The sequence below is a fragment of the Zootoca vivipara genome, chromosome 5 (genome assembly GCF_963506605.1).
Source record: "Zootoca vivipara chromosome 5, rZooViv1.1, whole genome shotgun sequence".
NCBI lineage: Eukaryota > Metazoa > Chordata > Lepidosauria > Squamata > Lacertidae > Zootoca > Zootoca vivipara.
This window is the reverse complement of record NC_083280.1, coordinates 91,579,208-91,601,995: the sequence shown is the minus strand read 5'-3', so window position 1 is coordinate 91,601,995 and position 22,788 is coordinate 91,579,208. Positions and strand designations below refer to the sequence as shown.

The 22,788-nt window shown below is 44.6% G+C and overlaps 1 protein-coding gene across 2 annotated transcripts in view; it reads left to right on the top strand.

The window, feature by feature from the left end:
- VWF (von Willebrand factor) overlaps positions 1–22,788 on the top strand; it is a 158,821-nt gene that overhangs the window by 38,343 nt on the left and 97,690 nt on the right. For both annotated transcript variants that reach the window (XM_035138705.2, XM_035138706.2), the window contains 7 exons: positions 1,125–1,320; positions 2,504–2,719; positions 8,142–8,382; positions 10,162–10,256; positions 11,580–11,740; positions 16,289–16,392; positions 20,202–20,340. In XM_035138705.2, coding sequence (XP_034994596.2) covers positions 1,125–1,320; positions 2,504–2,719; positions 8,142–8,382; positions 10,162–10,256; positions 11,580–11,740; positions 16,289–16,392; positions 20,202–20,340 — 1,152 coding nt within the window. The remainder of the gene's footprint in view (positions 1–1,124; positions 1,321–2,503; positions 2,720–8,141; positions 8,383–10,161; positions 10,257–11,579; positions 11,741–16,288; positions 16,393–20,201; positions 20,341–22,788) is intronic.

Here is a 22,788-nt window from a genome sequence, read left to right as displayed (position 1 = left end):
TTCCTACTTAGGACTTAACTGGAAAATTGGAAAAATAGATTATAAAGCTGAACACTTTTTAAAGGTTATATTGATTTCAGGAAAATTTCAGTTTTCTTTGGTTTGGTTGGATTACATCATCATGTCCTAATAATATTTTAAAAAGAGAGCTGGCATGCAACATAAAATATTTTAAAATTTTAAGTCCCGTGGATTTCAGCACGCTTTTAAATCTCCCCTTGAAATCAGTAGGATTTGAAAGTGTTCAACTTTGGCTGAATTGCACTCTGACAATGCAGTGTTACGCATATCAGTTCAGAAGGAAGACATACAGAATCCATTGGAGCTTACTTCTGAGTAAGTGTGTAAAGCATTGCAGCCTAGGGGGTGTATTGTTTGGAAATTAGCATTTTTTGCAACACGTACTGGTGCCAAAGTATGTGCTAGAGCACACACACTTTTGTGCCTTTTGCACGTTCTGTGTGATGAGAGGACTATTGCCTTCTGTCCATGGAAACAGAGTGTGGGCATCCTCTGAGGCCCTGCTATGGCAAATTTGTCAGGCATGTTGAAGATAAACTATTTGAACTGGGAATTTCCCTGCTCAGATTCATAGCAATTATGCTCCCCTGGATCTCAGATACAACACATTTTAGGTATAAACTGCCATATTAAATATGTTTATTTGTAAGAGTGATAGTGCTATAAAACAGGAGATTAATATTGATAATCATGTGACTCCTTCCTAATCCGAGATTTCTAATACTGTTGGGCACATGCAAAATACTTATATGAGCAAAACACTCAATCTGTGCTACCATTTTGTCATTTTGTATGTGCTGCCGAAGTGAGCACACCATTTTGTCAGTTGTGATCCTGAAGCACAGATCTGTTCTCTGCCTGAGGACAGAAACTATTATGTCAATCCAACACAGAGTTTAATGTGTACTTGTATACACTTAAATTTACTGTTGTTTTGGGTAAGGGGATCGTGGCCAGTGCCTTTCATCTTGTTTTATACACAGCACTTTCATATTTAGCACAGTTTGTATAAGGTTCATTCAACAGAAGTTCTATAAGCAGCTGGCAGGAGACAAAAAAATCAAAACATGTAAATACTGAATTTAACGCTTATGCTTCTTCAGTTACCCTCGGAATTCACGGAACGAACTTGTGGCCTGTGTGGCAACTACAATGGCAACCAAGGAGATGATTTCCTTACGCCTTCTGGTCTGGTGGAAACCCTCGTGGAGGACTTTGGGAATTCCTGGAAGCTCAAAGAAGATTGTCAAGATTTGCAGAAGCAAGATAGCAACACCTGCAATCTCAACCCTCGCTTAGGTACTGGCCCTTGCAATGAAGCCAGGGTTGGCTTGTGATGAAAGACAGCAGCATGTTTATCTTCTTTCAGCATAGAGTCTTCCATTGCAGACAAGTGCATGAGGAAACGGCTCCCTAAACATACCTGCCACGTTCCGGCCTGAGAAATAAGGGACCGGGCCGGAAGTAGCAGACCGGGAGTAGCGCTGCCACCATTTTGGAACTGGGCGGAGCATGCTCAGAAGTGACTTTTGATGCTGCTTTGCCCAGTTCCAAAATGGCCGCCATGCCAGAAGTCGCACTGCAGCCATTTTGGAACTGGGCAGAGCAGCATCAAAAGTCACTTCTGAGCATGCTCCGCTCAGTTCCGAAATGGCCGCCGCGCCAGAATAAAGCGGGGAAAAACAAAACAAAAAAATCTGTTTTTTCAGCTAGGAACATCTGGAAAAACGGGGATTTCCCGGGGAATACGGGAGACTTGGCAGCTGTGTCCCTAAAGTGGAAAAAAGAGAGACTCAGCTTGCCAGTTTTCAGCATTTTATCTCTGAACTGTCATGCTCAGAGCTTGTCAAAGAAAGGGAGAAAAGGCAGACCACCCCCTTTTGCCTTGATCCACCGTTTGTGTGTTTTTCTTCCTCCGGTCTGGCTGTAATAATAATAATAATAATAATAATAATAATAATAATAATAATAAATTTATCATTTATACCCCACCCATCTGGCTGGGTTTCCCCAGCCACTCTAGGCAGCTCCCAACAGAATATTAAAATCACAATAAAACATCAAACATTAAAAACTTCCTTAAACAGGGCTGCTTTCAGATGTCTTCTAAAAGTCTGATAGTTGTTTATTTCCTTGACATCTGATGGGAGGGTGCCACTACCGAGAAGCCCCTCTGCCTGGTTCCCTGTAACCTCACTTCTCACAGTGAGGGAATCGCCAGAAGGCCCTCGGAGCTGGAACTCAGTGTCCGGGCTGAACAATGGCGGTGGAGATGCTCCTTCAGGTATATGTTATCAGCTAAGCCACAGTTTGGCTTACTGCATTGTCCAAACCGTGGCTCTTGGTTTGTCTGGCAAACGGGTTTGGCCTGGTGTTACATGCTAACTGGGTCAATGTGTTTTTTGATGGCTTACGGTGGTTCCTATTTCTTTCTACAGCCGACAACTGCTCATCTAACATTTTGAAATTGTTTTCATTTCAGCCAAGTACGCTGAAAGCTCCTGCTCGGTTCTGTTATCCCCGTTGTTTGAACCTTGCCACCGCAAAGTCAGTCCTTCTCCGTACCTCAAGAATTGCCGCTATGATGTCTGTTCTTGTTCCGATGAAAAAGACTGTCTGTGTACGGCCATCTCTGCTTATGCGATGGCTTGCGCGCGCAAAGGAGTTCTCATCAACTGGAGGAAGCCAGATTTTTGCGGTATGTACACATTGCCGAAATGTTAGTAATATAAAACATGACATGATGTTTAATGTGCTTTAGTGTGCATTGTGGGCACGTGGACATATATTTTAATGCGCGTGGTGGGTATGCAATTATGCATGACTGGCACGCCCTTTCCCACTTCAAATGGCAGGCCACAACCTTCAGCATCAGACGTGGCCCAGAACTATGCAAAGCCACAGCAAGGCTTCATAGTTTTGTGCTTAGGAAGTGAAACAGTAGAGGAGGGGGGGGGGATGATCCTCCTTTGAAATTATGCAGGCCTGGAGACTGCGTGAGAGGATGGTGGTAATGAACCTCTTGTTGGCAGCAGTACTATGATAGAATGATGCAGCAATCGCAAAAGGAACGAGGGGAAGAAATGGGAAAGGACCGCAAATGGTAAAATGATGCAATTGTACTTGGGAGGTGCTTTGGCACATTCAATTGCCACAATTAATCTTTGATATGTGGTGCAGTTCATTCTTCCTTTCAACTGTCCATTATGTGCATTTACACCTTGCACAAAAGCTGGCTTTCTGTGGCTGCAGATCCCTTAAAAGCCGCATTACGTGATCCTGGCTTCCCAGGTACCTCTCGTGGCTCAACAGAAAAAAACGTTTGCTCATTTAAATGGATTGAGATTGCAGCTGGCAGTTTTGCATAATGACTGCTGATGGACCAAAGTATTGGATAGCTTCCTGCTCAGGGACTGAGGGTCATATTTCATAATATGTTTATCCTGTGGTTTCCCCATGAGCGCAAGACTTTACTTTCACAAATAGCCAGCACAGGGTGCCTAGTCCAGATTGGGAACCTGCCATAGGGCTTGGGGGCTTGCCCAAGGGGAAGAAGCCTTTACTGTGGTCCTGATTCAGATTGCCCCTGTGGTGTCTGCTGTTTGCATAGGGGGAAAAAAGTTTCAATGGGAGCAAATAGGAGTTTTCTTCTTATGCAAACAGGAGGCAGATTGTCCAGATCAGGATTACAGTGGGGGATGAAATTGGGCTGAAGCCCCCTGCTGGCTGTCGGCATCCAGGGTCGAAAAGCCAGCTGGCTCGGTCCCAGCTGGATCACCTCCCTCTCCGCCTTCATGCTGCGGAGATTCATCGACCTCTGGCTCTGACATAAATCAGCGACTCAAGCTTGGTGACTTGAGCATACATGTTATTGTTTAGTCGTTTAGACGTGTCCGACTCTTCGTGACCCCATGGACCAGAGCACGCCAGGCACTCCTGTCTTGTACTGCCTCCCGCAGTTTGGTCAAACTCATGTTCGTAGCTGCGAGAACACTGTCCAACCATCTCGTCCTCTGTCATCCCCTTCTCTTTGTGCCCTCAATCTTTCCCAGCATCAGGGTCTTTTCCAGGGAGTCTTCTCTTCTCACGAGGTGGCCAAAGTATTGGAGCCTCAGCTTCACGATCTGTCCTTCCAGTGAGCACTCAGGGCTGATTTCCTTAAGAATGGATAGGTTTGATCTTCTCACAGTCCATGGGACTCTCAAGAGTCTCCTCCAGCACCATAATTCAAAAGCATCAATTCTTCGGCGATCAGCCTTCTTTATGGTCCAGCTCTCACTTCCATACATCACTACTGGGAAAACCATAGCTTTAACTATACGGACCTTTGTCAGCAAGGTGATGTCTCTGCTTTTTAAGTTGCTGTCTAGGTTTGTCATTGCTTTTCTCCCGAGAAGCAGGCGTCTTTTAATTTCGTGACTGCTGTCACCATCTGCAGTGATCAAGGAGCCCAAGAAAGTAAAATCTTTCACTGCCTCCATTTCTTCCCTTTCTATTTGCCAGGAGGTGATGGGACCAGTGGCCATGATCTTGGTTTTTTTTGATGTTGAGCTTCTGAGCACACTTTAGCTAGCAGAATAAACTGTACAACAGAAGAAACTCAGGCTGTGGATACATACTAAACTATGGATTTATTATTCATAAATCAGGACAAAGAAACATGTTGTCTCTTCTTGCTGTCTTACCGGAGAAAGACTCAAAACAAAAGCTATACACAGAGCGGAAGTTCTGCTCACGGGACAGCAATCTGTGCTGAAATGTAAACAGACATGTGACATGTAACAATCCCATGCCTGCAGCAAAAGGTGGCATGGAATCACCCAACACTGGCATCCCACCCACGCCATGTTCCGTATTGGAACCTGAGCACAGGGCTGTTAGTGAAATAAGAATCTTGTGCTTCAGGGCAAACCGCATGATGCATTGCTTGGCCCTGACCTGCTTCTTCCACGGCCAGTTAAAATGACTCGAAAGAACTAGAATCATAGAATCGTAGAGTTGGAAGAGACCACAAGGGCCATCCAGTCCAACCCCCTGCCGAGCAGGAAACAGCATCAAAGCATACTTGACATATGCCTGTCAAGCCTCTGCTTAAAGACCTCCAAAGACCACACTCCTTGGTAGCAAATTCCACTGCCGAACAGCTCTTACTGTCAGGAAGTTCTTTCTAATGTTTAGGTGGAATCTTCTTTTTTGTAGTTTGAATCCATTGCTCCGTGTCCACTTCTCTGGAGCAGCAGAAAACAACCTTTCTCCCTCCTCTATATGACATCCTTTTATATATTTGAACATGGCTATCATATCACCCCTTAACCTTCTCTTCTCCAGGCTAAACATACCCAGCTCCCTAAGCCGTTCCTCATAAGGCATCGTTTCCAGGCCTTAGTTTTTCTCCTTGGGATTCTGGGCAATGTAAGAATGATTGTTTTGTTTTCTAGAAGCTCAAAGGAGAGGTGGTGGAGCTGTGCTTATGCCAATATTGTTCTGTCCGCTGTGGACTCTTGAGCAAATAAATTTTGTGGGGGTTGAAGTACTACAAACAAAGCCCCGCAGAAACCTGCCAAACAAAAGAAGCACACACCTTTGTGCAATCGTGGGCAACATGCCGAGGGTAGCATTAAAGGTGTGGCGTTGATGGTTCAGGAACCAGTTTTCATTCTTGGGATTCGGGAGGTGGGGAATATCCTGTTCCTTCGGTATTGAATTATATTTCCGCTATTCTAATTCTGTGCCCCCATTTTGTATTTTTGAGTTGTGAACCAGCCTGTGATCTTCAAATGAAGAGCAGCATACAGATAAAATAAATAAAAATAATAGACATTACTTTAATTTTGTGGCCAGCAGCAACATCTGTTTGTTTAAAAAAAATTATTACCAAATGTGGGTTTCTGTGTGTTTTATTCAGAATGTATTTTAGTCAGCATCATGGCTTTGGCAGCAGGGAGCAATTTAATAATAATAATAAATTATTATTATTATTATTATTCCCTCTTTGCGGTCCCAATTAAAACCACACATACCTCACACATACTGTTATTTTGTTTATTTATAAAATAAATAATTTATTGTTATTATTTGCATCTGTTCATCACGAAATTAAAGTAATACCTAGTTTGGCCTTCTGGCTAGCTTATGAAAAGAGAAGAAAAACTACTCTCGCAAAGAAAAAGCACTTTATACGCGCTGCTTATGCATTCTAACACTGTGACACCAGATGGCGCTGTGCAGATCCATTTTGCCAATTTTCTCATACAAAGTTTGCAAGGCGTTTTAACTGAAAAGCTTCTTTGACGTGTCTCGATCCAGCCTCGGTGCCATATAATGTTGAGTGCATGAAAGAATAATTGGTGTTTTGCAGGGCTGCATTTTCCTATAGTCATTTTGTACTCACAAGGACTTTCTAGCTATGATTTGGGTCCTTATTTTCACCCAGTGCACCGCACTTGAATAACCCAAATCCCACCAAATAGAACATTCAGACATGAATGCTGGCCCAGCAAAGATGGACTAACCTCTGCCTTTGCTAGGACTGCAAGAATTTGGCTGCAGGGAAGGGAATCCAGCTGGCAGGGTACGGGGTTCATACCTGGTGTCTTGCGTTTAGCACCTTCAATCTTCCGTTATGTAGCTAAATGTGCAGGTGTCACTCAGGGCCAGTTAATCTGACCTGGTGGGCCTAGAGCATGGTCTGAAGATTGAGACTACCATTTTGTTGAAGCTAAACAGGCCTGACTCAAGTCTGTACGCCACCTTGCGTTCCACAAAGAGAGTTTCAATTCTATTCATGTTTTTTTCTTCTTCCTGTTTTTGTGATTGTAAGCTGCCTTGAGTCCCATCAGGGAGGAAAAACCAGAGTATAAATAAATTAAAAACAATAACAAAATAGTATGGATTCCCCCAAATTATTGTGTGGGGAGGATCTAGGCTGCAGTGGCTTTTGAGCTCAGAAGGCATCATCCTTTGGAATGTCTTTCCTTAAGACAGCACTTTTTTTGCAATGATATCACATTTCCTCAGCATTAAAAGTTTGACATTTGGAAATTGAAATAAAAAAATTCCTTCAGTAGCACCTTAAAGACCAACTAAGTTTTTATTTTGGTATGAGCTTTCATGTGCACGCACACTTCTTCAGATACACAGATACACCGAAACAGAAGTAACCAGACCCTTATGTATATTCAGAGGAAATTTTGCTGCCACATACACCCGGAAAACACTATTACTGGCCCCAACAACATCCAACATACCATCTCAGGACTATTTAATTGCTCATCTTCTAACATTGTGTATGCCATCAAATGCCAACAGTGCCCTTCAGCTCTCTATATTGGACAAACAGGCCAAACCCTACGCCAAAGGATAAATGGACATAAATCTGACATCAGGAACCACAAGACAGAGAAACCAGTAGGAGAACACTTCAGTCTCCCAGGACATTCTATACAAGATCTCAAAGCAGCTGTTTTATTACAGAAAAATTTCAGAAACAGACTGGAAAGGGAAGTTGCTGAATTGGAACTCATTACCAAGCTTAAAACCATGGAGTCACCTGGGATGAACAAAGACATATGATTCTTATCTCATTATGCTTTTTCCCTGCAGGACCTATTGCAGTCATCAGCAGTCGTTAACAGCAATCAACAGGTTTACCACTCCTATCAGCCCATCACCCATTCCCACCCACCCCCACCACCCTCTGAATATACATAAGGGTCTGGTTACTTCTGTTTCAGTGTATCTGTGTATGTGAAGAATTGTGCATGCACACGAAAGCTCATACCAAAATAAAAAAACTTAGTTGGTCTTTAAGGTACTACTGAAGGATTTTTATTTATTTTTGCTTTGACTCAGACCAACACGGCTACCTACCTGTCTTTGGAAATTGTTTCTCCATCCTGTCCCCATTGGGATGTGTGTTATGTAGTGTGGTTGATAACAGGTCCGAGGCATATACAGAATCCCACCTGTGGTATGTCTAGTGGCAAGGGGCAACTCTGACAAAAGAGGGCCATCTCTTCTCTCTCATCTTCCAAAATAGCATTCCAGTTATATCAGTAACTGTAAAATAATAATTAAAAAATCCACAATACATTTCATCTCCCCTTTACTCTGTTCTACAGCTTTGAGTTGTCCAGAAGGTCAGATTTACCAGCAGTGTGGAAGTCCATGCAATCAGACTTGTCGATCCTTGTCCTATCCGGATACAAACTGCAATGAGTTTTGTATGGAAGGTTGCTATTGCCCTGCTGGGTTATTCCTTGACCAGCAGGGAGACTGTGTGCAAAAGTCCCTGTGTTCTTGTTACTACGATGGCGAGATCTTCCAGCCAGATGACGTCTTTTCCGATCATCACACCATGTGGTGAGTGCATGGCTTGGAACTAATTGTATCCCACCTTGCTGTACATGGCTGTGTCTAAATCTAGGTCTGGAAGGTGAGGAGAACAGTAAGCAGGGCCAGGCCGGGATACAGTGGTAACTTGGTTTTCGAACAGCTTAGTTCACGTAAACTTGGAACCCAAACGCTGCAAAACTGGAAGTAGGTGTTCCAGTTTTCAAACTTTTTTCGGAAGCCAAACGTGCTCCCTTTTGCGCCCCCCTGTGTTCCTGTTGCGCTGCTCCTTTGCAACCCCCCATTGTAATTCAAGCCTTCCATTTCTGATTGCAGTGTTCTGAGGTGATATTTGGAGCTTATATTTGATGCTTTTGTTTTTGCTATTTATTTTGCGTTTTTTTGTTTTGAGGCTTTTTCAGTTAATTTGTTTTTGTGACTGTGTGGATGCCAGTTCAGTTACTGATTGATTGATTGATTATGTGGCTGCGGAAATGGATAAAATCCCCCCATCCAAACAATGACTATTATCAATGCAGGTAAGATTTTTTTTATATATAATTTTTATCATCTACAATACTGTTTTATTTATTTTATAGTACAGTACATTGATTAGTCCTTTCATTTTATGGATCAATGGTCTCGTTAGATGGTAAAATTCATGTTAAATTGCTGTTTTGGGGGTTGTTTTTAAAAGTCTGGACTGGATTAATCCATTTTGCATTACTTTCTGTGGGAACACGCGCCTTGGCTTTGGAACGCTTTGGTTTTGGAACGGACTTCCGGAACGGATTAAGTTTGAGAACCAAGGTTCTCAAACAGTATTTTGCTGCTTGAAGCGAAACAGAACATGGCACCCCATCATTGCTTCCACTGGTGACTGGAGGTGGCCGGGGCAAGCCCTGGTATGCTGAAGGCAGCGGGAAGAAAAAAGGAGGCTATAGAGGAACAGTTGGCAGTGGCGAGGTCGGTGATAGAGGAGGAGGTGGTGGAGGCAGAGCTGGTGACAGGCACAGGAGGAGGCGAATGGCGTGCATCTTGGGGGCCCAGATCAGTCATCCCTCCCAGCTCGCCCCATCCTGCCGCCTGATGCAACTGCCTCACGGTGCCTCATGGGTGGGCCTGTCCTGCTTTTAAACTACTAATGAGATGCAACTTGGCCCAGGATCAATATTCCACATTCCATTGGGCTACCTGGCTTGCTGCCCAACCCCCCTCTTTTTTGCCTCTGGAGATTGTGGTTGTCAGGGGTTGTTCAGACTACTCCTGAGTAATGAGCTTCCACATACTTGTCTTTCAAAAGTCTTTATTGGTGCACGTTATTTACAGTGTAGTGAGCTGTCGGTTCATGACTTCTCATTCCGTTTCAGAATCCGGCACTGCCCCTTTTCGCAACTTTGACCAACATAAAAGCCTCGGGACAGTGAATCTCCTCCCCTTTCTCCTCCTCCTTAATTCCGGTGTCAGGGGGAAGAGTCTATGCTCTGCTTTCTCCCTGTCCACCCTTCCCGCCTCTCTCTCTTCCCGCCTGTGGAGCAGGGGCTCTCCCATGCTGCCAAAGACCTGGCACTCCTTCTCCCACTCCTGACTAGCCCCTTCAGACTCCGCGCTTTCATGACTGCTTGGAGACGGACTGCTCCTGATGAGAGGGGGAGGTTCTCTATAACCTCTCCCCCTTACATCCGTTGACACCAGTCAGGTAGCCATGTGGCTACTGGCTGCTGCGGCAGGCCAATCCAAAGCAGAGTATGTAAACCGTTCCTCAGTTTATTCCAAGGGAGCTACTGCTTTTTTCTTTCTTTCTTCTAGCTATTGTGAAAACGGCTTCATGCATTGTAGCTCAAACAGGCTTCCAGGGGCTTTCCTGCCAGACGTTTTCTTTCAACACCGTCCTTCTGCCAGAGGTTAGTATTTTTATTTTTATTTACAAAAATGAGTTTGAATAATTATCATTTCTTTATTATTCTATCCATTCCTCTGCTTAATGCTTCATTATTATTACTTTTTGGACAGGGATACAATAGGGTACGGAGAATGAGCGATGAAGTTTGACCCCCTTTGGAACATTGTAATGATTTACTGTTGGGAATTGTCAGGGTTGTATTGACTACTCTTGAGTAACGACCATCCACATGCTTGTCTTTCAGACGTTTTTATTGGTGCACATTATTACAGTGTAACGGACTGCTGATTTCATGTCTACCCACTCGTGTTCTGGACCAACATAAAAGCCTCGGAACTGAGAAGCGCCTCCCTTTCCTCCTCCTCCTCAATTCCGGCGTCGGGGGGGGGACGGGTCTTCTATCCATGGGCGTAGGCAGGGGGGCAGGGGGGGCAATTGCCCCCCGTAGAAGCAGGGCCGCTGGCCAGCCTGCCCCGCTGCCCGCCTGGTGCCGTCTCCCTTCTCCCTGGCTGGCTGTGGGGCGGGCGGAGGGAAAGCCAGGCAACCGCTTTGCGCGGCTCTGGGGCTTTCCCTCCACCTGCCCCGGCGATTGCAGAGGGGGAGGAGGGGATCGGATCAGCCCGAAATCGGGCTGATCCTGGCTCCCCCTCACCCCTGCCGATCGCGGAGGGGGAGGAGGGAGTTGGAGCAGCCCGATTTCGGGCTGATCCTGGCTCCCCCGCGCCCTTGCCGATCGCGGGGGGGGGGAGAGGGAGTCGGAGCAGCCCGATTTCGAGCTGATCCTGGCTCCCCCTCGCCCCTGCCGATCGCGGAGGGGGAGGAGGGAGTCGGAGCAGCCCGATTTCGGGCTGATCCTGGCTCCCCCTCGCCCCTGCCGATCGCGGAGGGGGAGGAGGGAGTCGGAGCAGCCTGAAATCGGGCTGCTTCGATCCCCTCCTCCCCCTCCGCGATTGCCGGGGCGGGATGAGGGAAAGCTGGCAAGGGAGAAGGGAGCTTTCCTTGCCCCGCTGTGGCCCCTCCCCCGCCCCTTGGCCCCCGCCCCTTGCCCCCCTGATTTTCATCCTGGCTACGCCCCTGCTTCTATCTGACCTATTCCTGTCCTCTCTTTCTGCCTCCCTCTATTCCTGCTTATGGAGCAGGGGCTCTTGGATGTTGCCGGAGCCCTGGCACTCCCTCTCCGCTTCCTGACTCCCTCCATCAGACCCTTCACTCTCATGATTGCTGGGAGACGGGCTGCTTCTGATGAAGGGGGTGGGTTCTCTATAAGCCCTCCCCCTTACAGGAATGAATGCTAATTCTCATGTTCCAATTTTATTTCTTAAAGCAAAACGAAGTGTGGCCTGCAGGCACCCAATGACCATGTTTGTATGTCCTGCAAATGACCTGAGGGCTAAAGGAATTGAATGCATGAAGACCTGCCAGACCTATGAATTAGGCTGTTTCAGCCAAGGATGTACATCTGGCTGCCTCTGTCCCACCGGATGGGTAAGAATCATAGAATCGTAGAGTCGGAAGGGACCCTGACGATCATCTAGTCCAGTGATGGGCAACCTTTTGAGCTTGGTGTGTCAAAATTTGCCAAAAAACCGAGGATAACTCGGGTGGTGTGTCTCTTTGAGAAAAAAACCATAATTTTGCGATATTTATAATTTAAATAACAAAAATGTATAATTATAATATATAACTGTATTTAATGTACCAAAAACTAATTATTTAACCTAACCAAACCAAACCAAACCAAACCAAAAAACCATTATTTATCACAAAGTGCCCAGAGTTGTTGAGCTTTTTTGGGGGAGCTGCTATTTTGGAGGGTTTTTTGGGGGTGCAAAAGTTGCTTTGCTTTTGGGGGGGAATGCCAAAGCACTAAAACCCCCAGCACAGAACAGGTTAAAAAACCAATCTCTGGCTACCAGCAACAACAACAACAACAAAAGGATCCAGGTTTTAACAGCGGAGACAAGCTGTAGCGTGAGGAGGAGCGGGAGAACAAATGGGGGGAAAACAAAAACAACAACAACAACAGTGTGAATGGGCCAATGGGGCGCGTGCCAGCAGTGAGGGCTTTGTGTGTCACGCCTCACACGTGTGTCATAGGTTCGCCATCACTGATCTAGTCCAACCCCCTGAAATGCAGGAATAAGCAGCTGTCCCGTATGAGGATCAAACCTTCGATCATGGTGTTATCAACAGCACACTCTAATCACCACTCCTGGATTCCACTTCTGGGTTGGTGGCAATAGTAGCGGCGGCGGCGGCAGGAGATTCACCTGTGAAGGTGCCCCTTGGATTCTGCCGCCTGAGGCAGCTGCCGAAGTCTGCCTCATGGATGGGCCAGCCCTGCTAGTCACAAACGTAGAAATGTAGAAAAATGCAAACACAACACGCTGGCTAGTAACACTTAGTAAATACATAGTCGGTATGATGCCACTCAAAATGTATGACTAAGCCACTTCAAAATAATATATATATCATACAACACACCTCATAAAATATACAAGTACAGTGGTGCCTCGACTTACGAATTTAATCCGTTCCGAAGGCACCTTCGCAAGTCGAAAAATTCGTAAGTCGAAAAACGCCATTGGAAACACGATTTCCCATAGGAATGCATTGAAAACGGAAAAATTTGTAAGTCGAAGCAACCCTATCTAAAAATCCGTAAGTCGGAAAATCCCTATCTAAAACCGTCGCGCGTTTTTTTTGGATGTCGAGACATTCGTAAGCGCGCGGCCATTACCCCCATTCGCAAGTCGAAAAATTCGGTTGTCGAGTCGTTTGTAAGTCGAGGTACCACTGTAACTGCAAGTTGTTATATGTATCGGAGTCAAACAAAGATTCAAACAACCAATGAATAGCGAGTGAGTGGTGAATTCTAACACTTTATTCTGAAACAGTTGAATTATTCCGGATGCACTGTCCTTTTGACAGTGTCTTCCTTTGGGACTTTTTTGAGACGTCTTCCTTTGAGAGACGGTTTGCGTTCCTCGCTATTTATTGGTTGTTTGAATCTTTGTTTGATTCTGATACATATAACAACTTGCAGTTACTTGTATATTTTGTGAGATGTGTTTGTGTGTGTGTATATATATATATATATATATATATATATATATATATATATATAATATTATTTTGAAGTGGCTTATTTGTATATTTTTAATCATCATCATCATCATCTTTTATTTATATCCCTCCTCGGCCGAAGTTGGGCTCAGGGCGGCTAACATCAGTTATATAACATTAGTATAAAATCAAGCAATAATTAAATTACCTCCTAAAAACAGGTCAAATCAAATTAAAGTCTAATTAGATGGCTTTCCACAGGGTTAGGGCTGGGAACAGGTTAAGTGTTCATTGGCCCAACTGTTTACGCTGATCTCATATGGATGGGCATCATCCCGATGACATCATCCCGATTATATATTTACTAACAGTTGTTAGCCAGCGTGTTGCGTTTGCATTTTTGTAGATTGTCACATTTTGCAACACGGGGGGGGGGGGGGGTTGTGTTTCTTCAGTCACAAATGTAGAGCAGAGCAAAGAGACCTACTCATTGTTGAGGCTTTCAGCTGAGGGCATAAGAGTCTGCAGAGCAAGGACAGTGGAAGACATTGTATTTTCCCTCCCTCTGCATATTCAGTACACATTGTCTGGACATTGTCTGAATATCCTCTGGACAGGCTAGTTTTTCCAGGCTAACCTACTTCACAGACTTGTTGAGGGGATTAAATGGAGAGGATCGACGTAAGACTGTCCTAAGTAAGCACATTGGAGAAAAGACAGGAGTCAAATGTAATAATGATTGCAACCTCTATACTGAGGAAAATATTTATTTAGCAGATTTTTGGGAAAACTTTCATTTTTGATTGACTTTTTCTATAAAACAAACAAAAAAAGCCACTTTTGTTACAATGTAGGAAACAAAATACCAGGGACCCAGGTGGCGCTGTGGGTTAAACCACTGAGCCTAGGGCTTGCTGATCAGAAGGTTGGCGGTTCGAATCCCTGTGACGGGGTGAGCTCCCGTTGCTTGGTCCCAGCTCCTGCCAACCTAGCAGTTCGAAAGCACGTCAAAGTGCAAGTAGATAAATAGGAACCGCTACAGCGGGAAGGTAAACGGCGTTTCCATGTGCTGCTCTGGTTTGCCAGAAGTGGCTTTGTCATGTTGGCCACATGACCTGAAAGCTGTACGCCGGCTCCCTCGGCCAATAATGCGAGATGAGCGCGCAACCCCAGAGTCGGTCACGACTGGACCTAATGGCCAGGGGTCCCTTTACCTTTACCTTAGGAAACAAAATGTTTCCTGTATGTCAGTTGTAGAAAGGCAGTAATGCCAGGCTACAGATATAGGAAAAATGTATCAGAATGTACATATTCACACATGAAAGCATCATCCATAATTCTTCTTTTCCTGAGAAAAGAAGCTGTCTCTTTTGTTACTTGCAGACTACTTACTCAGTTCAAGTCTTAGCCCTGCGTCAAAGTTAGGAAGGCGGTCTAGATTTAACCGTTCATTTATTTTAATCATATATCCTGTAAATCTTCATTTTGGATGTGTCTTTGCCAGCTGTTTTTAATTGGCTGGGTATAACATTTTCCCATTTGATAAAGCAGGAAGAGTATTTTGTAGGGCACTAGATGGCACTGTTGCTCAAGGCTTCTTCTCAGCTCCTTACTCGACTAAGAAGTTGATGCCTAAACAGCTAAAGAGATCCCCCTGCCTTCTTGATGTTTGTGTAGAAACCTGGAGTTTTGGCATCTGCAGCTTTGCAGGCTAGATCTGCATAAATGCTGTCTTTTATGAGAAAGAGGTTGAAGCCCCATAAGTTGGAAAAGCAGGGAAAGGAAGGTGGGGAAGAATCATCAACATTTATTTGGAGGCTCAAAGCAGTTCACAGCATGAAAAAAAACATTGCACAAAATTTAAATGCAATAATGAAAGCATCTCGTTAAGAAACATACAGTGCAATAAATCAAGCAATTCCCTTAAAAAAATAATTGTAAAGTTTAACAATAACATACAAAAAAAACCCCAAAAGTAACACACCGCCACTATTAAATCTTGACAAGATTGAAAGCTCCTAAACAGCCTGCTTTTCTGGATTCACAGCAAGCTGTTCTCTGTCACCTTCAGCCTTAACAGTTTTTGATAGCAGGAATCGGTCAGGGCCCCTGGACCAGGGAGAAACAGGCCAGCATCTTTGCAGGACTCCCAGGTGTGACATTCTCTGCTGGATGCCAAAGAGATAATTGATTCTAAAATTTCATTATTACCAAATTCTGAAGGCACACATTGCGCTCATTCAGGTTATGTGGGCAGTAGACTCACTCAGGGTTAAGATATATCTTTAGTATTCGATTTCATGAGGTTCGATTGAGAATGCCAGTCAACTGACTGTTCAAATATTTTACTACTGTTAAAATCATCTTCTTATATTATTATAACGTATTACTTGCCCTTCACCCTAAGGTGTTCGGATAGGTTACAACATCAAAACACAATAGCAAACAGAGTTTAAAGACCTTTTGAACCAACACATGATTACAGAAACATTATTATTATTATTATTATTATTATTATTATTATTATTATTATTATTATTATTATTAACTTATACCTTGCCCATCTGGTCGGGCCTCCCCAGCCACTCTGGGCAGCTTCCAACAGGATATTAAAAAAACAATAAAAGATCAAACGTTAAAAGCTTCCCTAAACAGGGCTGCCTTCAGATGTCTTCTAAAAGTCAGGTAGTTGTTTATTTCCTTGACATCTGGTGGGAGGGAGTTCCACAGGGCGGGCGCCACTGCCGAGAAGGCCCTCTGCTTGGTTTGTAGCATGGGTCCTATAAACACATCTCACTGGTGTCAAAGGTCATGGTAAAGAGTGGTGTCTTCAGTATTCACTGGGAGCTGTATAATTTGGCCCTGGTAGTTTTTACTTATGTGCCTTGTTTTCCTGTTCCTGTTGTGTGCTACCATATTTATTCTGTCACCTATAATGATTTCATAAAACACCCGTCTCTGTTCTAGGTAAGACATGGAAACAAATGCATTGTACCTGAAAAATGCCCCTGTTTTCATAACGGGCGGGAGTATGCTCCAGGAGAAACGGTCATGAAAGATTGCAATACCTGGTAAGCAATTGCTTTTCGTTGAGGTCCCTTGGCTCAGGAAGGAGACTGATTTTGCATTAAAATAAAACCTGACTCTGTATGACGAATTTTTGAAGGTTCACACCCAGCCTCAGTAATCAAGTTTCTTGCTGGGAGGTGGGGCCAGCCCGATTTATAAACAGGGGGTGGAGCCAACAATAGCCAGGCAGTTGGCTCTGGAGATTCACCCTCCCTCCCCTCCCCTTGTTTAATGTTTCTTGTTTGCAGGTTAACTTTTTCTTCCTGTTTAGCGGGTGCTGCTACGCTCTTTGACTGGTTGCTGTTGAAGGACCGGGAAGAAATTTTCCTGCATTGGCAGGTTTTGTCTTCCCCGTAGCAATTCGTCACAACTTTGGCGGTTATGGCTTTGGGTGGAATCCTTTAGTCTTTTCTCCCCTATATGGGGGGAGGGGCTGAAGTAGTGACTCACCCCCCCTGCGGCAGCGATTCCAGGGTCCCCCCTCTTAAAGGGGTTATATATATGGGTGTCGCTGGCCATACACTGAAAGGTTGTCAGTGAACTACCCTGCGTGTGGGGATATGGGCTGGGCTGCCTGCTACACTTACATCTCTCAGAGCACCCCCATATCCCATTTACCCTTATGAGCCCCAGTTGGAAGGGGAGCCCACCTTTCCTGCAAAGAATCAGAGGGCAGGGGGAGAACAGAAGGAAGGAAGGAAGGAAGGAAGGAAGGAAGGAAGGAAGGAAGGAAGGAAGGAAGGAAGGAAGGAAGGAAACATGTGCAGGGCACTATTGTGGGATCTTGCTGAGACCAACATGTAGACTATCACCCCACCAGCTTCTGAGATCCAGGAAACTCCTGGTACCCCAGAAAAAGATTCTTGTACTGTAGAAGTAAAATAAAGGTAAAGGGTAAAGGGACCCCTGACCATTAGGTCCAGTCGTGACCGACTCTGGGTTTGCGCGCTCATCTCGCATTATTGGCCGAGGGAGCCGGCGTATAGCTTCCAGGTCATGTGGCCAGCATGACAAAGCCGCTTCTGGCAAACCAGAGCAGCACATGGAAACACCGTTTACCTTCCCGCTACAGCGGTTCCTATTTATCTACTTGCATTTTGATGTGCTTTTGAACTGCTAGGTTGGCAGGAGCTGGGACCGAGCAATGGGAGCTCACCCCGTCACAGGGATTCGAACCGCCGACCTTCTGATCAGCAAGCCCTAGGCTCAGTGGTTTAGCCCACAGCGCCACCTGGGTCCCCAGAAGTAAAATAACCAGATTTTAAAAGGCACCTCCAGAAATCTTCCCAGAGACAGAACAGAGATAAAAGAGATGCTAAAATAAATAAAATAAAAATAGGAGCAGGTGATAAAGGACGCAGCACCAACCACAATGAAACAAAAGGAAGAGGCGGTGCCTCAGAAAGGAGCTGCAAGTTCCATTTTTGTAAAGCAGTAAACTGTCCCAATAATGAATTGTTCAACATATTCCAGTAAAACCTTGCTCACAGCACTTTCCAGGAATGCAGTGTTCCTGTCAGGGCAGATGTTCCTTTAACGTGTTGCCTTTTTTTTTTTTTTTTGTTACCAGAAATTAGGGGCCATCCTTGGTAAACAGAGAGCCATAGGAAGTTTGGAGTCTCACGCCCTCGACTACTATTTAGTCATCTTATGAGCACACAAAATAGAAAAGAATGAATGAAAGGAAATACTAGCCTTATTACATCCCTTATTTAACCCATACTGGCCTTCAGAGGGCAATAAAAGTGTTTTTGTAAGAGAATAAGCAGCACAGAGTCAGATATGCACGGTAAATCGCTACATGTTGTAAAATGCTCCACTTTGTGTTATGCCTAGATCTTTTCTGGGAATACAGAAGTGGCAGAAATTTTTACACATAGCCTTTAAGTAAAGAGAGAATCTATTTGCGTGGACAGGCGGAGTCCCCCCCCAACCCCAGGAGACCCCTAAGTGGAATAATGAGTCAAGACAACTTGCTATGGGATTAAAATTGGCCACAACTTTATTAAGATATAGGTGTAGGGAGACCTTGGCTCAGGCATTGGGCATTTATCCTTCCCAGTCTCCAGCTGGGGATCCTCGAGACTTCAGGGGTATCCAGAATGTGTGGGGATTGGGCTGGCTCTGGAGAACATATGTTCAAGCAGAGAGCCCGCCCCCTCGTTTCGCTGCCTTCGCAGGGGAGAGCAATGACAACCTCTCGGCGTATGGCCAATGCCTCCCCTCAAGACCCCTTTAACGGGGAACTCTGGTATCACCGCCGCAAGGGGGGGCGTGGGTCACCGCTTCATGCCCTACCCCCCCCCATTTAAGGTAGATAGACTAAAGGATTCCGCCCAAGGCCTGAAACCGCCAAAGTTGTGACATTTTGCTACGGGAAAGGCAAAACCTGCCAATGCAGGAAAATTCCTTTCCGGCCCATCAACAGCGAACTTGACGTAGCAGCACCTGTGTACCTGTGGAGAAGAGGTTAACCTGCAAAAGAAGACTTAACTGAGGGAGGGCAGGGTGGGAGAAGCTATGGAGCCAACTGACGCTTCACAGGTAAGATTCACCTTCTGCTGTGTGGGCAGGGCGATCCCCTGGCAACGCCTCTCCAGGCAGGATTGGACAATTGGCTGAGATAGGCAGAGACCTCCAGGTATCCAGTGGGGGGGGGATGAGGCCAGCCCAAACTACCAGGAGCAGCACTGGGATGCAGGGGGCTGCGCTTGACCACGCAAAAGTCACCCCCCATTTGATGTGAGGAGCGGTCATTGTGGTAACTTAACTTGCTGTTTGTGGGTTCCATACACACAACATTAGTGTATGCTAGACTGTACATTTCTTTAAAGAAGGAAGTTACTGGTTTTTTTTTCAGAAGCAGCTTTTAAAATGCATGGATTGCAATCCAGATAAATTTATGCATGTTTAAGATACACAGTTTTCAACAGGGGAAGATTTCAGCACATGTTTAACCCTCCCAATAAAATTTGTGGGTATCATATCTGCCCTCAGTCTCCTCTTCTCCCGGCTGAACATCCCCAAGCATTCCTCATCAGACTTTGTTTCCAGATCCTTATCATTTTGGTTGCCCTCCTCTGTACATATCCCAGCTTGTCAGTATCCTTCTTAAATTGTGGTGCCCAGAACTGGACACAGGACTCCAGGTGGGGTCTGACCAAGGCAGAATAGAGCAGTATTCTTACTTCCCTTGATCTGGACACGAGACTTCAGTTGACATGAAAGGGTCGTGGGTACAGCCTGGAAAAGTCTGGAGATTACTAGACTTTCAAGCATATAAAATGGTATGGTTACACTGGTTTTGGGGTGGTTTTTTTTTTTTGCCTGTTTGGTCTTTGGTACTGGTGTGTTGTTTTAAAGAAGATGTAACTATTCTGAAGCACATAAAAAGTTTTTTGAAGCCTGGTTCCAGATTTCAATTCTCTCAGAGGAGAAATAAGTTTGATGGCACCCACAAACTTTGGGTGGTTTCCAAACTAAATTAAAATTTGTGGACCTCTGAAGTTTTAACAGTGTCATAACCAGGGGATAGGACTTTAATTTTTGAAGTGTGTGTGTGTGTGTGTGTGTGTGTGTGTGTGTAAGTGTGTAATCTGACTGTCTAGGCTGAAGAAGCTTGTTATCTTCACAAACGTGAATAGGTATTGCAATGATATCTAGAAATGTTAGTGTCTCAAGGTTTTATAAGTAACATGATGATTTTTGCATGCTTCCTCAAGACACAGGCTGTCTTTTGTACCAAATTATAAAGCAGACTTTTATTAATAAACATAGGCAATAACAGCTGCTGGTCTTTTGCCCTCTGCAGTGTTTGCCGTGCTCGAAAGTGGGAATGCACAGAAAATGTCTGTGATGGGAGCTGCTCAGTCATTGGCACATCTCATTACTTGACCTTTGACGGACTGAAATACAGGTTTCCAGGGAACTGTCAGTATGTGCTAGTTCAGGTAAGAGGGGGGATAGAATGCAGTTCTTGGAGATGAGGGTGGCGGCCGCTGAGAGAATGCTAAGAGTTAGAGATATGTAAAACTACCATGGAAACTACAGGGACACGGGTGGCACTGTGGTCTAAACCACTGAGCGTAGGGCTTGCTGATCGGAAGGTTGGCAGTTCAAATCCCCGCGACGGGGTGAGCACCCGTTGCTCGGTCCCAGCTCCTGCCCACCTAGCAGTTCGAAATCACTTCAAGTGCGAGTACAGTGGAACCTCGGTTTATGAACACCTCGGTTTATGAATTTTTGGTTTACGAACGCCGCGGACCCATCTGGAATGGATTAATTCACTTTCCATTACTTTCAATGGGAAAGTTCGCTTCAGTTTATGAACGCTTCAGTTTATGAACAAACTTCCGAAACCAATTACACCCATGCTTCAGGTTAAGAACGCTTCAGGTTGAGTACTCCGCGGACCGTCGGGAACAGATTAATCCACTTTCCATTACTTTCAATGGGAAAGTTCGCTTCAGTTTATGAACGCTTCAGTTTATGAACAGACTTCTGGAACCAATTGTGTTCATAAATTGAGGTACCACTGTAGATAAATAGGTATCGCTATAGCGGGAAGATAAACGGTGTTTCTGTGTGCTGCTCTGGTTCGCCAGAAGCGGCTTAGTCATGCTGGCCACGTGACGTGGAAGCTGTCTGCGGACAAACACCGGCTCCCTCGGCCTATAGAGCAAGATGAGCACCGCAACCCCAGAGTCATCCACGACTGGACCTAATGGTCAGGGGTACCTTTACCTTTACCTTACCATGGAAACCTATGGACACTCTTTTGGCTTCCCTCAATATTCTTCAGAATTTGGACCAGAGAAGAAACCCTCAAAGTCACTTTAGATTGTATATATTTGATGACAACTTTAAATCAAGAGCGTGATTTCACAGTCTGGCATCGGAGAAGAGCCCACCATTGTCTCATCAAGAGGCAGTAGGCCTGGATAGGAAGGAGAGCAGGGTCACAACAGGCCATGCCCAATAGGGTGCAAACATTGGCCAGTGAAGCAAGCATAGCCAGCAGGTTCCTAAGATGTTGAGTAGCAAGTGGGGCAGATCAAACATACTTTCCAAGTTGTCACAGTGATGGTTCACTTTTAATCTGGTGAAGATACCTCACAGTTCTTGTTCTATTTTTTTTTTTTTTGCATTTTAAATTTTTATTGAAATTTAAACGAAAAACAAACACACCAAATATTTGAAACAAATAATACAATGAATCCAAAAATCTTAACTCAACTAAAAATTAATCATCAAACACAAAAATTACAAGATCATTTATACTGTTATTGTAGTGTTGACTTCCCATCACCTCCCGTAGTGCTTCTCATCTTTTTTTTGCAAAAAAAATCTCTTTTGTACATCACTGAATCCAATCATACCAACAACTCTTATACCCTCTAATAAAAAGCCAGTCATTCTAAGGCTGCCATGGAAATTACGTTATAATTATTTCTCTCTTGTATATATCTCCTAAACACATCCCATTTTTTTTGCAAATGACTGTTTGGTGGTTCCCCTTAGGTTATCTGTTAATTGGGCCAAGTTTATCATATATGACAATTTATTTTGCCACTCATTGATTGTTGGGACGGTATCCCCTTTCCACCTGCCCGCAATTAACGATCGAGCGGCTGCTGAGGCATATAAGAAAATATCCCTGTACTTAACCGGTATATCTTTGTTCAGAATTCCCAACAAAAAAGCTTCTGGCCTTTTTTGAAAGTTTAGCCTGAAAATCTTTTTCATTTCTTCATATACTGCATTCCAAAAGTCTTTGACCATCCGGCATCTCCACCACATATGCATAAAGTCCCCTCTCACTTCCCCACACCTCCAACTGTTTTTTCACAGTTCTTGTTCTAGGCTTTGGAGGCACTTGGAAAGCAGTGAGAAGTAAAGCTGTTTCCAAGTTCCTTCCAAGCCCAGCATGATACTGAGAACAAAGTTATCACTCTTCTCCAAAGCCTAGAGAAAGATGAGAGATTTCTGGGATATTGTGCTGGGGTCCAAAGGCACTTTGTAGCAAATTTTCTCCCTGAGTTCTGAAGGTGTGTATAGTGTTACGGACGAGAACCCCACCTGCAATTAGGGGAAAGGGCAGAGTTGGTGGCCACTATAAAGTTTTGCTGAGTTGCAAGGCCAGACAAAACTGAGGGACCCCTGGATAGAGTTGCAGAGCTGTGTTCCACTGCCTGGGACAGGGTGGTGTTATAAGAAACAGGAGAGAGAGAGGAATAGGTAATAATAATAATAATAATAATAATAATAATAATAATAATAATAATAAATAATGTATTATTTATACCCCGCCCATCTGGCCGGGTTCCCCCAGCCACTCTGGGCGGCTTCCAACAAAATATCAAAATACAGAAATCCATCAAACATGAAAAGCTTCCCTA